Source organism: Poecilia latipinna, unplaced genomic scaffold (genome assembly GCF_001443285.1).
Source record: "Poecilia latipinna isolate Pla-1442-1.1 unplaced genomic scaffold, P_latipinna-1.0 Scaffold982, whole genome shotgun sequence".
Lineage (NCBI taxonomy): Eukaryota > Metazoa > Chordata > Actinopteri > Cyprinodontiformes > Poeciliidae > Poecilia > Poecilia latipinna.
In genome coordinates this window covers 129,052-146,015 of record NW_015113598.1, presented here as the reverse complement: position 1 = coordinate 146,015, position 16,964 = coordinate 129,052, and the positions used below count along the sequence as shown (strand labels likewise).

At 38.6% G+C, this 16,964-nt stretch overlaps 1 protein-coding gene across 2 annotated transcripts in view; it reads right to left on the bottom strand.

The window, feature by feature from the left end:
* kcnn2 (potassium calcium-activated channel subfamily N member 2) overlaps positions 1-10,320 on the bottom strand; it is a 35,713-nt gene extending 25,393 nt beyond the window's left edge. For both annotated transcript variants that reach the window (XM_015050281.1, XM_015050282.1), the window contains exons 1-2: positions 9,393-10,320; positions 8,944-9,039 (exon numbers count right to left, since the gene is read on the bottom strand). In XM_015050281.1, the coding sequence (XP_014905767.1) occupies positions 8,944-9,039; positions 9,393-10,172 (876 nt within the window). In that variant the 5' untranslated portion in view covers positions 10,173-10,320. The remainder of the gene's footprint in view (positions 1-8,943; positions 9,040-9,392) is intronic.
* Between the last annotated feature and the right edge of the window lie 6,644 nt (positions 10,321-16,964).

Below are 16,964 nucleotides of genomic sequence, written 5' to 3'. Positions count from 1 at the left end.
TTTACCAAAAAACAGGACAGGCCCCAAAAAAAAAAAAAAAAAAAAAAAAAAAAAAAAAAAAAAGTTTCGCAAAACTCAGCAATACTGTCACTGCGAGGTGAAGAGAGATATGGCGTCCTCAAAACAGAAGCTCCCAAGCAAAGAGGTCCTTGATGTGAGTTTGTGTCTGCTCAGAAAAAGTCTCAGCTCATCAGCTGTCAGATGACAAGAAGAGGATCCCGGCTCCTTGCAGCTCGTATCAGGTTTAGGCAGCGGGAAGTCAAAGTCACGACAGAGGTACAGACTCATCATACTCATGCTTTGCTGCAAATGCACCAAACTTGCCCTAAAGTCAAGATTAAAAAAATTAATTGTGAATAAATAAATTCATCGATGGTAGTTTTTCCGAACCTGCAGACAATTTGACATAGCGGAATATATATACACATTTAAATAAATGAATCTTTTATTGAAGTAAGATAATCTGACATTAAAAATGAAGAAAATCCAGCCTTTAATTTGACTACATCTTACTATTATCAACAAATTTCCATATCAGACACAGATGTTGAGTTAAACGCATGATGATGTTTTTAATTGATGACTTCATCCATCCATGCAGGGTTGTGTGTGCATGAGGACGGGGGTTTCTTCCTGCATGGCAGCAGAGCTACTGACTCTGCAGCTATTTATGCCATTTTGTCCTTTACAAACATTTGAATTAACGGTGGTTTGTCACATTGTTTTGGAAACAATGTTTTGTAAAACCCAGGCCTGATTACTGCTAAATCTGTAGGATCGAGCAATAATTTAAACAGAACCCCTCTGACAACGTGAGGGAGGCTAAAATGTCTTATAAAGCAACATGTCATGGTCCGATTTAAAGAAATTCAAAAACAGTCAATGTCAATGTTCATGATTCAACATTAATAAACAGACAGGGCAAAAGTGTCAAATGAAGAGCTACAAGGCAAATGGCATAATTACTGGGACCCGTACACAGACATGGACTACAAATCATAGATTTGAAATTTTAGTTGCATATATTTTAAGCAATAGTGATAATATCGATCTTGTTAAAACTACTTATTTTTTACTCACTAAATAGATGCACTCAAGCTAAAGGTTGGAGTTTTCTAAAATCAAGAGAGCAAAATTATGCAACTGTGATACAAATATGAATTTATGTTCATGATTTTTACACATCTTTATCCAAAGGTGACAACACTTTTGGCCAACACTGTATTGACTTGTTGTTGTAATGTAGCTGTTTCAGTAGGTCACCATATCTCTGCAAAAGTAAAGCAGATGTTTCCATAAAACAATTATAGCAACAACTGGCATTCAGTCTCCATCTCGTCTGACCCAACCTTGGGAGTTTTCAGTTATGCCAGGGGGGAAAGTGTTTGTGCTTTAAAACCTTTTCCGGAGCTTGACAAGGAAATCAGTTTTGGGATTTCTGAAAATAGTGAGGGGAAACATTTCATCATCCTGACTTATGCCTCTACATCTGACAGGCATCTGTGAGTACACATGGATGTGCATGCATAATCTATTCCACTGCAGGAGCAGGGGGAAAAAGTGCTCTTTAGAGGCAGAAATCTATTTTGCAACACTGCAAACACGTTGGCACTTTTGTGGCGAGAAATGAAGTTAGGGTCAAAAAAGGAAACATCACATTAAAGCGGAGGGTTGATGCTTGTGGAACTGGAAGCTTGCACTAAAGCTAAGATGAAATTTCTCCATACACTTTCCAATTTAGTTCAGTGTGGGCTCCTTAAATTTAATGGGGCTGTTTTGGAATATTAGTTTTCATGCAGTCTTTAAGATGAAGAGTGAATATTTTTTCCAGACCAACTGACCAGATCTATTCTACATCTTATAAAACCTGTTATAAAATGCATTTATTTGCTCTTTGCAAACTTTTTGAGGGTAAAAAAAAAAAAAAAAAAAAAAAAGCTACTTGTACATCTTGCCTATCTCAGTTTGAGACCAGTGATAGATTTCTAATGTTGAGGAATGCGGGTGGTTGTGATCTGATAGCTGACTGTGCACAGATGGTTTTCCTTCGCTTTCATTACAGACTTTCAAGCCTCTCAGCCACTATTATCTAACATTGATCAAATGATCTGATTTGCATCTTTTTTCCCCCTTAAAACTCTTCTCCAGTTGCAGTTTACATACACTCATCATTGGCATGAATGCTTATAATGTAAAAAGTTTAAAGCTCTATTGAACCATGTTTTTCCCAGAGTGAACTGATTATATAACTAACAATTTGCATAAAAATTATTTCTGAAAAGAACCGGATATAAAAGTTAATATATTGTTGAATTTCTTTAATTCTCACAGGGTCAAAATTATACCTACAGATTGATATAAATACCATATTTTTCAGACTATAAGCCGCTATTTTTACCCCACACTTTGAACCATGTGGCTTGTAGCCCGATGCGGCTTTTCTGTGGATTTTTCTTCAACCACCAGGGGGCTCTTTAGCAGGAAGTGAATCATTGGAAGTCAAAATTGGAAATCAAAGAAGAAAGTGCTGCTTTTCATTTAGGAAAAGCACATGCTAGCAGCGGGCACGACGGAGAAATGTTTTCAAACTCATAGCCCCTCATCATGGAAACAACACGAAAAAGTTCATGTGATGCAGCTTTTAAGTTGAAGGCTGTCGATCTGGCGGTACAGATCGATAGTCGCTGCACGTAAACTCGGCGTGAATGAGACGCAGGGCTGGTATCTTCGCCGAGCGCGGCGAAAATACCAGCGGCTTATTTCCATTTTTAAAAAAAAGACTTTGTGGGTGCGGCTTATAGTGAGGCGCGCTCTATAGTCTGGAAAATACGATACCTTCTTCCCTACTTACGATGGGATAAATGTCTTTTAGCAAATTGAACCTCAAAGAAATGCGTGTTTTGTTGCAGTCATCAACAAAGTTTTTTCATTGTTTTGGGCTAATCTTGGACAACTCTTCTTGGCAGAATTAGGAGAGTTAAATACAGATTGGTTGGCTTCCTAGCATGGTAATGCTATCCAGCTTTATCCATTTGGACATGTGTTTCGGATCCAAGTTTCAAACATCTGACACAAACTGTGCCCAGATTAAAGGAGGATTTGTGAGGAGATCCTGAAACAACCCAGGAAACTCCAAGACTGAAGTCTGCCATGAACTGGAACCTACTAGAAAACCAGTATCACTGCCTAGAGAAGCCAGTTTTAGAGTGTCAGGGGTTGGGCGGATACTGACTTCAGCACATATTTAACACCGTCAAACGAGGGAAAAACAACTATTTGACAGGAATAACACTGAGAAGTGTCAATGTGAGACTTTCAAACCTGTAACTGTTGAGAATAATGGTGTTGCCCTGTTTAATGGTGATTTTAAGAAAGGGGATTTAAGAGGATGAAACAAGACTACCTCTAAATTCTTCAGCTTTATTTACAATCACCAGCTAGCAGGTTGAAACATTTGAGTTTTGCAACCAGCCATTGATGTCAAATCACTTAAAAGGTCCTCCATTTACTCAAAATCTGGAATAAAACTCTTAATTTAGTTTCTGTGTTGACTAAATCTACCATAAAACTACATAAAAGCTACAAATTTAGGTTTTTATTCCACCTTTTTAAACAGAGATTTTCCCACATTTCTCGTCCTGTGAAACTGGAGGCTGAAGGGCATGAAAAGGAAACACACACATCTATACATGTGTGTCGTGATCAAGACTAATTTGGAATTAAGTCATCCGTGTACGCGTATCCTTATGTGAGTGTGTGTGCCAGCACATATGTTAGTCTGCAGGGAACGGTTATTGACAGAGTAGCAGGAACCGCCACAAAAAGAGCCCGAGGCGAGGAAGGAAAGGAACAGCTGGTGTGGTGGAAGTCGCAGCGCAAACACGGTGAGCTGGATCTAAACAGCAAAAGGAACTGGATGATGGTTACATCCCAGTGGGGTTCGATGAATTGGGAGACAGAACTTCCCATCATCTTTTACATTTACAAGACCCTGAGCCAAGAAGCAGCGAGCAAGACATGATAATGTTTCCTGATTCATCTTCAGAGTACAGTTATCGAGAATTTGTGGTGAAAACCGAGCTGCAGTAATCGACTCTGTGGCAAACAATTGCGGCGACGTTCTTGTTTTTTAGGTCACTACATGAAAAACCACTCTCTTTGTGAAGGGAGAGCTATCTGGTGTGAAACATGCTTTGGTTTTTGATGTGACTGTCGGAGGAGCTCGGATCAAAGAGGTTTGAAGAGCCTTCCTGTGGGGTAAATATGCATCGGCTGACAATAAATGCAGCTCAAAACGAGCTTGTTCTGGAGCTAAAATGAGCATTTCAGCGTTCCTGAGATAGCAGGGGGGAAAGGAGGGCTTCGGTGTCATTTTTATTCCTGAGAGAAAAACTGAATTATTCCACTTAGTTAATCAAATGTCTTTCTAAAAAAGGATTCACGATTAGACGCACAGCTGAAACCAGATATTTACATTCGCTGTATAAAAAAACAAAAAAAAACAATTTAAACTTTTCTTTCTGCCTCTCTGATATTATTTCTCTGCTGAAAGAGAGAGATTTTCTTCAGGAAACGTCTCACAATAGTTTCCTCCTGACAGAACTGGAGTAACTAAGACAGTTTGTAGGTCATCTTGCTCTCAGACGGTTCTACAGATCTGCTTTCGAATATTCTGTGGAGTAGAGATCAAGGTTTTGCGACGGCCACTCCAAAACATTGACCTCGCTGGACTTCAGGCGCTTTGCGACTAACCTGGTGATGTGCATAAGGGTCATCGTCCACTTGTGCCCAAAGAGTTGATGCTGCAGTAATTACACTTAATGATCTTTCCTCATGATGACATCTATCAATCCTTCACGCAGCAAATCAACCAGACAACATGAAGCCACAGAGCTGTTCTTCACAGGTGGAATGGTGTCCTGAGACTTACGAGCATTCCTCTTTTTCCTCCAGGTTTGATTCTCATTATGGAAACAGACTGCAAATTAGTTTCATCAAATCACAGCACACATCTTTAAATATATCCAGTTTAATCTGGATAGCACATGTAAGGTCTTCCTCTATAAGAGGCATTTCGGTCAATGTTTGTGCAGGACTTGCTTCATTAGTAATGTGACTCTTACTGGCTTCAGATGTTTTTGCTTTTGGTAGGAAATTGCACCCAAGCATCACCCAGACTTTTCCTTGCTCGATGTCATCTGGTTGTTCATCAAAATGTTTGAATGCATAATAATTTTAATGTGCACAAGCTAAAAATCCACCTGTTTAGAATTGCCTTTGATTCATGGTAACTGGAACATCAATCGTTATATTTGATGTTTGATGATTTTTGATGAAATGTAACGTGTATTGCTGTTTCATAATTGGTGACTATACAATGTTTTTATGGTGTAAAGCAATTTGAAATGCCTTGTTGCTGAAATGTGCTGCACAAATAAACTTGAACTGACTTTTATTATTCTGGCATTTAGCAACTGAAAATAATGTTGGTAATCCTTAAGCAGAAAAGCCAGACAGTAAAAACGTTAGTTTCCTTTATATAGTGCAAGAAAATATCAAGTTTCAACTATACGTGGAATAATAACAAGATAATTGCTATAAGTTTCATTGATCCATTCATTGTTTTCTGCTGTTCTGAGAATCAGCTGCAGAAGGAACGTGTCCAGGAGGGAAACCCAGACGTCCCTCTTTCCAGCAACACTTTTCATTTTATTCTAGGAATCTCCTGAGATTCTGAAGCCATAAAATATGTGAAGTTCCTTCACTGAGTTCTGGGTCTTTCCCATTATCACCTTTAAATGGGATTTGGATGGAAATCCTCCAAAAAAGAGTCATTAACAGGCCGCCTGATCAGATGCCTGAACCACATCGGCTGGCTCCTTTTGATACAGAGGAGAAGCAGCAGCTTAAACACAATCTGGTGGAGATCAACACCCTGCCAAAAGAGGACGCTGATTCCAACCGATCATATTCTGTTCTTTCAGAGATGATTGTGACAAGTCACAAAGATACGTTCTGCTCGAAAAAGACTGACCGGGCAACCTGAATGGTTGTAATCCTTTTTTTTTTTTAAGTTGAGAACCGTTTCTTTACTTGACTTACGTAAAAACTTTTGCAGCACTCCACAATAATCATGGCCAGGCGATGCTAGCAGAGCCACATCTTCTGAAAACAAGAAATTTACAGATGTTTCCATGTCAAACTAAACTAGGCCTTGGGAGCCAGGCTATGAAAATTACAGAAAGCATCAGAGACAAGAGAGAGCCCTGGAGTCCAACCTGCACTGGGAACAAGCTTGAGATTGTGCTGAAAATATGGTCCCAGATTTCGCTTTGGTTTTACAAGACATGCTCTACTAGCACCTTTCCAATAAATCCCTCTAAGGACTTCTCAGGATCCAACAAAACCACATGTCAAATGGAGGATCAAAAGCAACACTCTTAAATCTGAGGTTCAAAAGCAAAACTGTCGCAATATTTTCCCAAATCTTAATATATTTCTGGATGTAGTAACTCACACCACATCAAAGTTAAATGTGCAGAGCTTAAAAGAAGTAAAAATAAATTGTAAAGTTCTACACAAGACAGATTTTCCTTCTAATTTCTAGCATCTACTTGGGCCTGCCTGCAGGGAAAATGAAACTCCAAGGTAGTGAGACGAAATGTGGAAGTGATGTCGGTGCTTTGCTGTCATACTTTATGAAGAAAGATTCACAGCTGAAAGCAGTGCCACAACGCGATGATTGAGCCTCCTGTGGGATTTGTGAGTACTAAATTTACCAACGAGGCTGATGCATTCAACTGATAATGTGACTTTAGATCAAAAGAAAGGAAGAGAGCTAACCTTTTTCATCCAAGCAAAAGAGAGAAAAGTGCAAGGCATCTATAAATATTGCAGGGAAGCGTAAACCGGACAGAAACCAGCAGGATCAGCGTATAGCTTTTGTGGCGTTTCACAATATACAGTTTTCGTTTATGCATAAGACGAAGCATTAGCATGATTAAATATGACGCTGTTTGCAGAACCGCTTACGTCGCATTTCCTTCCAAGTGAAGTTTTCCTTTTGATTTAATCAAAAAAAAAAAAAAAGTATGCTTCAGATATATGAAACCTTTCAGGCAGCATGCATCCACTCTGCAGAAAATAACACAATTAATTGCATGAACTGAATGAAGACAGGAAGACAGAGTGCAACACTGTTCCAAGGTAATGTTAGAAAAGACTTATGTTAGAGCATCTCAGTACTGGCTCATCGTGAGGATTTTTTTTTTTTTTACATTTTACTCTGGGGCAATGGCTCAGGAGGATCAGGAGACTTGTAACCAGTGGGTTGCTGGTTCAAACCCCTGCTCTGTCCATATATTAACATGCTGGTGGTGGCAGCCTGGCTTCTGTCAGTCTGAGCCAGTGGCTCCACTGTAGCTACTGTATGAACAACATATCTTAGTGTAAAGTACTTATGAGATCTTGGATTTGATTAAAAAAAAAAAGTACAAGTAGAAGCCGTTTACCATTTATATGTAAAAAGGATAAACTTTCACCATTGTTAGGCAGGATTAATGTGTGCAAAATTAAAAATTCAATCATCTAATTGTCATGAGCGTCTTGAAAGTTGATCTGTTTCAAAACATCAAAAAAGTTGGAAATATTAACACAAAATCATTGAATCTCTAAAACTAACACTTGACTTTTTGAGAAATAATTTGCTTTATTATAGTTTGAGAATCTTTAGTAAAATTTTAAAAACAACAACAAAAACCCCCACAGCCAATCATATTTAAAAACAATGTTTTAATTAAACAACTAATCAGAGCAAATTAAAACTTTAGTCGTACTGATTTCTGCTTCATAGGAACAGTTTTCTTAGTATTTATTCTGCTGCTGAACAAGTTATTTGCTGCTAGATGTTTGAGAAAATATATTTGTAGTTAGGTTGATTAAAATATTCTAAAATTGAATCATGATATTCTAAGAAAATCTGTGCTAACAGCAATTATGAATAAATGAAGTTGCAAAGACCAACCACATTTAATAACTTTAGTAGCAATAAAAGTGAAAAAAGTACAAAAATGGCAAAAGACATAACATAAACACCACTGGGTGTTATTTGTCTTTGCCAAATGATATAAAAATGTGAGTGTCATTTCCTCAAATCTTTTCTATTTTCTGTCATTTTGTGAACGAATCAATCTCTGAAAAAGTTCAAAATTTTGCTGCAACATTTTGTAGGATACCATAGATTCTTAGCAGTCTGGGGCTTTGTATAAAAACACTTTCATCTTACCAAAGAGGCTGAAGGCTAAAGGTGAACCCAGTGAAGGCTAGACCAAACATTATCACTGCATTCAAGCGGAGAAAGATGAGAAAATGATGTGTTTCCTCTTTGAGCACCGCTACGTGCAATAACATGTAAACGGTAAGAGATGTTGTTGTTGTTTTACGTTTTCCTCTGAGATTTAAAGGTTGTCTGGCAAGCTGAGAGAAAGAAACACTGCAGCCAAAATCTAGACCAAAGTATGGACAGGATTTACTGTATGTGACACTATGAGGACGGTAACTGTGTTGTCAGAATAAGGCATTTCTAAACATGTAAAACACATAGATCTGTATTGTATTAGCATTGATGGTGTGAATGTCACAATCCTTCTTCCCATCTCCCCACTGATATAAAAGCAAGCAATAAAAAACATGCTTTGGGTGAAAAAAAAAAAAAAAGACTCTGTCACCCCCTGATGGGATGACGCCCTGGGCAGTGACCGCTATCACCCATATCAAAAACCACAACTGGAATTACACCTAAAAGTGCAGCCCAACAGAGATCATACACCTCAGCATCATACACAGTGTCCAGAAGTTGATCTCTTTGCTAAAACCACAAAAAATATAAATAAATTAAAATAAAAAGTTATACAGGAGAATGAAGAAAACGACTTAGGACATTACCTGTATCTCTCTCGCATGGTAAATGATAATCAGCCCCAGGAGAATGATTGTAGAAAGGCTTATCAGGCATTTTAGAGCTAATGAATACAGGGATTCCTGCAAAAGAGTGAAAACACGAAAGCCAAACAAGACTAAACATGATGACAATACATGCACAATTTAAAAATATATATAGTAAGTGCTTTTTACACCATTGCAACAAGCCAGGACTTTGCAGTTTTTTTTTTTTTTTGTTTTTTTTTTTTAAATCATAATCATTAGTGTTCTCTTTTATGGTTGGGCAGCAGAGGGCCAATCGGCCTGTATGTGTTGGGACGCTGCACTACGCAGACTTTTCTTCCACACTTTTGGAAGAAGTTGTTTAAAATATACGAGTTGCATCCACAGTGACAGAGCAGAGCAGTGACTAAATCGCCCAAGCGGGACGTGAAGTTTGAGTAAATACGCACCTTGCCATAGGCTCCCCATGAGAGTTCAGTCTCTATAACCATAACAACGATCCCAAACATCCCAAAGATTAAAGCATAGTCACTGAGACGCTTCCTTTTCTCAAACAAGGCCCGCCGGTGCCCCAGCTTCTCCCCAATGTTCTGGTTCTTCTTTTTCCCCGATTTGCCGGTGCTGTGGCCGCAGCCTGCCCCTGCTGAATTGTTCTCCGGCTTGGATACTAGAGTGTCCGACGCATCTGCGGCGGAGATGGGCTGCAGAGGCTGGGACTCGGAATCGAACTCGTGTATGTTTCTGCGGGACGAGCTCAAGTTGCTCAGCGGCCGCATGACGCCGCCGTTGTATCTGCAGCTGCTCATGGCTATTTCATTGTAGGAGTTGCTGTCTTTGTGGCTGCTCCCCTGGCTGCCCCGCTGCCGATACTGCTGCTGCTGCTGTTGCTGATGATGATGTTGGTGGTGAGGATGATGATGTCTGGTTGAACTACCATGACTAGAAGGTGTGAAGTCGCAGGCGGTGCTGTGCTGGCAGCCCTGCCTCGAAGACGTCTCGGAAGGTGTCCTCAAAGTTCCCACAGTGGTCGGCGACGTCCCGCGAAAGACGAGGCTTTTTCTCGCATCACAGGTGGTGCAGCTATTGCAGGTACAGCATTGGTCGTGCTGCCTGCCGATGCGCTGCTGCTGCTGCTCCGGTCCGCAGTAATAGTGCTGGTACTTACAGTGTTGGAGCTGCTGTTGCTGCTCTGGGAAGAAGTCGTTGTGCAGCTGGAAGGGGGTGTCCATGTCAGTGCTGCCGATCACAGCAGCGGTCAGGAGCCACAGAGCACCCGACAAAGGGCGTTATGGTCCTCCTCACAGGAGGACGGAGCCGCTGCATGAGCAGATCCATTTCGGCTCCGGTAGAATGTGAGAGATGGACCTCCGATTGGGCAGAGGGGGGGGGGCAGGAAGGGAGGTGGGGGCAGGAAAGGGCGGGCGGGGGACCAAAACAACTGTTTCGACGTCACGAAGAAGGTTGGAACGTCAAGTTCTGCCTGATATTATCGATATCAGTACAAACTATCAGTGCAGATCGATTTAACAAGACAATTGTGCCACGAAAAGGGTTAAAATTTTCGGCGTATTCAGTTTTATTCAAATTATTTTTAAATATACCATTACATTTATTTTAATTAATAAAAACCTATTTTATTATTATTATTATTATTATTATTATTATTATTATTATTATTATTATTATTATTATTATTATTATTCCACCCAAATATCTCTTCATAGCCACACATAAGCTAAGCGTCCCTTTACGTCCTCTTCACATTTATTTATTTGCTTTAAATCAGGGCTTCCCCAGCCCTGGAGAGCTATTATCCTGCAACTCTTAGATGCATCCCTTCACCAAGAAGCCTGAGCTAAAAGGCTGAAATTCATCAGTAGTCGTTCAACTCTGCAGAAGTTAGGTGAGAAGCCATTCATTTGATTCAGCTGGAGAGAGGATGGGTGGCAGGACAGCAGCTTTGGACTTGGATAGGGCTGAACTTGGGCAATTCTGCTTTAAGTACAGCAAACACATTGAATACGGACACAAAATTATTCATATTCAATTAACATTTTCATGTCTTCTAAAGCATTTACACACATATCTGTAATCTGTATTTAATTAAGATTTAAGTCATGAAGTTGAAGCAGGAAAAAAAAAGATAAACGTTTTGAACATCTTTTACAAAAAAAGAAATATGTGCACTGTGATGCAGTAGTTAGCCCCAGTTTACTCTGGTGTCATTAAACAGGTTAATAAGTTTGTTAGTCCAATCCCATATTGCTTTTGTGTGTCCTGTCCTGGCTTAAGCAAAGAAGATGTTGGATCTGACTGCCTCGCTATTCTGTAAAAAAATAAAATAAAATAAAATTCACAAACAAAATAATGAAAGTTTCTGCATGTAAAGGCGGTGGGAACAAAAGTCAAATGATTTTCTGCCGCATCTGCAGTAAAATGTAATTTTAAAGAGTAACGTTTCATGAAGGGTGCATACTTGGTGGCGTCAGCATCATGCTGTGGGAATCCTGATGGAAAGATGGAGAGAACCAAATACGAAGCAGTCCTTGAAGACAAGGAATGTTTTTGCATCAAAGTGGGCTAGAATGGCCCAGATGAAATCCGGATTTAAATCCAGTTGATCGTATGTGGAGAGGAGTTCATGTTCACATAGATTCTTCATCCAATCCAGCTGAATTTGAGCTATTTTGCAAAGAGAGACAGACAAAGATACACAGATGGAATAAAATATTTGCAATTGCATATGACGATGGCTCCTTTTGCTACAACACCAAAGTGTTTATCTATTACATAGAGCCTCAATAAAACACACTGAAGATGGTGGAATAAACGTAAAAAAAAATATAAAATACTAGACATCGTTTCATTGCACATACCTTAAAACTATGATTTCATTCTGCTCACAGGGCGCTGTGACAGGGTCGGTCCGTATGGAGCACATATGACCAGAGTTTGTGTGTTCAGCCAGAGACTGATGGGACCACTGGTGGCTGTGTTATTATGGAGCAGGAGAGTTATATCCCCCCAAGGAATTACAGCCAACTACCCGCGATTGAGTAGCTGGTGAGACATAAAAAAAAAAGCCCGAATTCAAATCATCCACGCCTCTTGAATTTACAGCAGCAACAAATTAGGTATCAGAGCCTGTATGCTGGAGAAATGTTTTCTGCATTTCAAGGGGCTTCCGTTTTTGTACCCCCCCCTCCCCCCGCCCTTTTAACAGGGGTTTCATTGTTTCAGTCGTAGTCCAATCATTCACTAACAGTCATTTGTGGAAACAAAAATAATGACTATAAACCTGCAGAAAAAAAGAGTGTGAAAATGCAAGCATGCCGTCATTTGTTACATTAGGAAAGAGGAAAGTGGAGCTGTCAGCGGTGCCAAAAAACAGCCAATCAAAGAAGTAACTTTCAGCACGGCGGACAGCTCCACTCGCTCATTGATCGCAAGCAGCCCCTCAATAAAACAACCTCCCTGCACAGGATCGCAATGCGCACTTACTCCTGATTGGCTGGAGACGAACACCACGTGACACACCCCACCTTCCTGAAGCTGAAGCTCGCCTCTTTTTTCTAGGTGGAGTGAAAATGAATGAAACAGACAACAGACTTTACTATCTATCTATCTATCTATCTATCTATCTATCTATCTATCTATCTATCTATCTTTTAGTGCAGTTTTCCTACTATCAGTTCTGTGAGGTTCGTTATTTCTCCCTCTAGTGGTGGAACCGATAAATCATTACACAAAGCGCTGTACAAAGAAAAAGAATATTGTAAGGGTTTAGATGTTTAATCAATGTAACATTTGTCCTTTCTAACAATTAAAATTACACCACTGACTATGGGAGACTTGCTCAAGAGCCATAACTTATTGCTTGCACTGGTGAATTTTGAATGAAGAATGAATTTCAGCATAATAATACTTTGTGTATAACACAAAGGAAATGATATACAAATAGAAAATGGAAACTCTACTATAAAACTATAAATAATTTCCCTCTAAAGATAAAAACCCTGTTTATTTCCTTTTGGTTGTTTAAGTTTTTTTCTTTCCTTGCTGTTTTTCTGTGCTGATTTGAGACACGTCTTTAAAAGCAGTTTAAAAAGACTGCTTGGTTTTCTGAACAGCTCACGCATTTCCCCTCAAAATTTAACCTGAGAGCAATGCAAGGTGGTAAAGAAATCATTTCAGCACATTTACTAAAATCAAAGAAAAATGTATTTAAATGTTTTTGGTTAATCAGCGTGACACTTTTGGATGCAGTGATTCAAACAAGAAGTTCAAGGTATTTTGATAATCTTGACATGCATGACTGACAGCAAATAATACTTTTTTTCAAAACTGAAAATACGAACATGGTATTTATTCATGTAATGGATCACTGGTGTTTGAAAGATACTTTGAATGATACATTATTCTGTTTCTTTTTTAAATTAATCTTTAAGTAAGCAGGAAATATATTTAATTATTGATAAAATGGGTAAAACTGTGTTGCTAATGTGCATAAATCAGTCAATGTCAAATCTGTTCCAAAAATCTGTAAAATGAATAATTTCACTTCTGAATTTAGTTTGTCATCAGTTTTAAATAATTCCATTTGATTCCGTGTTAAAAAACTAAAAGGATGGTTGGTTAATGTAATTAAGAGTTGTTTTTATTATTTATCAAATTCTCCAATATTGACTTATCAGAAGTAAAAAGAAAACACACAAATAATACTGCCATAGGGGAAAATGTTTCCTTCTGTATATAAGAAAATGAAGATTCAAAATGTAATCTAAATTTATTAAAAATTCAAATTTAACTCTCACTTGTCTCTCGGGAGCTTAAAGGAAGAAACTTGAGGCTTGAGAGTTGAGTTTTCCATTCAGCCTCTCCTGGTTCTTTTAAGTGTTTGTTTGCTCCCGATACTAAATTTGGAACCAGGCGATCTGCTTGAAGAAAGTCACTGAGGGATGCTGAACACATTCCAGGTGTGGAGGAAAATCGAATCAAAAATCTCACGGGAACGTCAGACAAAAATTAGATGAGTGCGGGAAGGTGCACAATGCAAACAAAAGCACTTATCATAATAGAGTCTGACACTGTGATCCGTCCTCTTATTGAGTTTGTCAGGCAATAATTCTTGCTGGTTCAGGTCCTCTTCTGTGTCTCCTGACTGAGTCCGATATCGGCTAACTCAGGATCTGTCTCAAGGGCTGAATCAACCAATCAGGAATTGACTTTAGAAAATTGGAGAAATTGATTTATTGTTGTTTTTTTTTTCTGATGAGATGAGAGAGATGAGTTTTAACAGTAATCACTGAATACAGAGTTTATATTTGTCATTGAAGGTTTAACCCATCAACAAATATTTAAAGCTAAACAGTCGTTTGAAACACTTTTCCAGCGTCTGGTGCAATGGATCTGAGGTCGTAAAAACGTAAATGTTTTTTGAATATTTTGGGGTGATGCCGTTTGCAGGTAGGCGTACGCTCTAGCTAAGTTTGAAGAGCCTTAGTAAAAGCAGTTAAATGTCTGTGTAAAGTCAGTTTTAATGTTTTCTTTACATAAGTGACCCAAAATTGGAAAAATGATCATCTTGTCATCTTTTCATGACGTTTTTCACTTCATCACTTAACTAGAATCATAAATCTAGAGAAGATGATCCTTTTTTCCTCAGAAATGGTTGGCATATCCCGAAACATCACACATTAGGTTTGACTGGTGCAGCTCTCTTTAACTTATTTATTTTATGTGAATGCAAGTACATTAAAAAGACAGCAGCATTTTTTGCTTCTTTCCAAATGCAGCTATGTTATCTTATATGATCCAAACCACAAACTCTCAGGATCTGTCTGAGATCCTGAGATCTCAGACAGATCTCAGGATCTCAGACAAACTCTGAAATCCTGTTTTGATCTGTTTTGATCATACTGACACACAGGCTAAACGTGTTGATGAAGCAGCAAAAAGGAGCAGACTGCTTAGTCAACAGAAAGAGTAATTCAGAAGTGATTTCCTTTGGGTGACGGTGCAAGTCCATTTGGAACAAGAACATCAAGACTCTTGACCTCAATAGATACCCGGGTGTTTTAATCCATCTACTGCAGCACATGTGAGGCACTGCCACACCTGGAAGATGCTTGATAAAAGATCCCCGACCCCTGACGCCTGTTTTATTTTAATGCACAGAGGCTTTGAATCATTTCAGGGCTTCGTCTTCATCATCTGCAGGTGGGATTAATGGCACAAAGTCTAAATGGTCATATCCCACTAAATGAAATATTTATTCGGCTGTGAAGTTATAGACAATTATCACATTTTTATTGGTGTAACAGACAAACAAGAGGAGGAATTAGGAGAAATCAGGAGGAAAGCTGCAGTGCTTGGGCTTTCATTTGTTCTGTTATGCTAAGGAGAACAGCTCGCTTGCATCATTTGTCTAATGTGCACTTTGAGGAAAAGGTAATTGCAAATTTATGCTTCTGATTCGGTGATGAAACATTTTCAGTCCTGATTGCGGTTTACTCTTTGACAACGGACAGATTCCATAAAGCGGGACGAGATTAGTCACCGACTTTCATGAATGTCATGAATAAATATAAAATGTAACCTGTCGTGGAATTTGCAGTAATTGTTCAGATCACTGTATTCTTGTACAGGACATTTTTTTTAGGCAATATAAAAAGCAGAATTTGTAAAAACGCACTTTACTCCAATTTAGCTGCACACGCTCTGATTTATGTTTGGTTTTTATTCCTGACTGCACACTTTCCTCAGTTTGTTATTTTGTTTATTGTAGTTATTGATTCAGTATAATTATTACTGATGGGTCCAATAAATCCTCACACATCTTTAAATTAGTAACTGAATTATGGGGCAGATGTAGAAAAGATATTGTCAGAATATTTTTGACAGATTAAGAAGCTGATTTAAATCTGTAACATTCATGTACATCAGTGTTATTTGAAGGTGCCATCAAATATGTCGCAGAAGAATCCACCACAGATTAGGAGGCCACCAGTTATGCCTTAACGAGCAGCTGAGACACTAAGGCAGATTTCTGCAACTTCAGTCCTCAAGGTTTGGTTTCCTTCAACTTTTTCAACGTGTCCCTGATTCAACACATCTGAATCGAGTAAGCAGGTAATCAGCAAGACTCTACAGAGCCTGGCTGCACTGCCAGCCGTTGCAGACTCTTGATGCTGAATAAATCACAGAAAAGTCGCACTAACAAAATCCAGTGAACTGCAAACCTAAGAATACTCTGTAACTGGAAGTAATACTCAATGCTTGTATAGAGGGCCCCAGTAAATGTTATTTATTCTGCAAACAGCAGCTGCGTCTTGAGGTCAAAATTCTGTTCATGTATCTGTACACTGAGTATGACACCACCAGAATGACTCAGATTAAGTGCTGCAAGCATCTAATTCATAGAGCTACTTGAGCAAATTCTGTAAAGAAAACAGCAATAACATTTAGTAATATAGAACTTTTGGATTGTGCAAAAGAATCTTTGTTGTTTGTGTATAAATTGTTTATTCCTCCTAAAGTTTATGTAGAAAATTAAAAAATCCATTTTGCTTTCTTTCTCGTTAGCTCGTGTTTGAAATTTGTGAATTACGTTCATTTGAAATTTGTCAGAATGTTGTTTGACGGTTTGAAAGTTTTACAAACAAAGCTTTTGCTCATGTTTGTTCTTTCATAAAGTTGCATAAAATATGTAAAGCAATAACTTGCTAAAAATGTACAATTATACATACAGCAATAGTTTGCTGCCCTTTTAGCACATGCTAAGATTTGAATTGCAGGAACACGTTAAGAATTAAATGATTAAGAACTCTGTTGAGAAGGAGACAATAATGTGATTAGAGCTACAACAAGCAAAAATGTTAATACAATAATAAAAAACTGTTTAAACATGAAAACTTGCAATTAATTACACCATTTGGACTGTTTTTCTGTGCATGTCTTTGTCCCAGTTGTTCTTAGAGTTACTCAAACATGACTTATTCAGCTGCAGGTCATATGGAGAC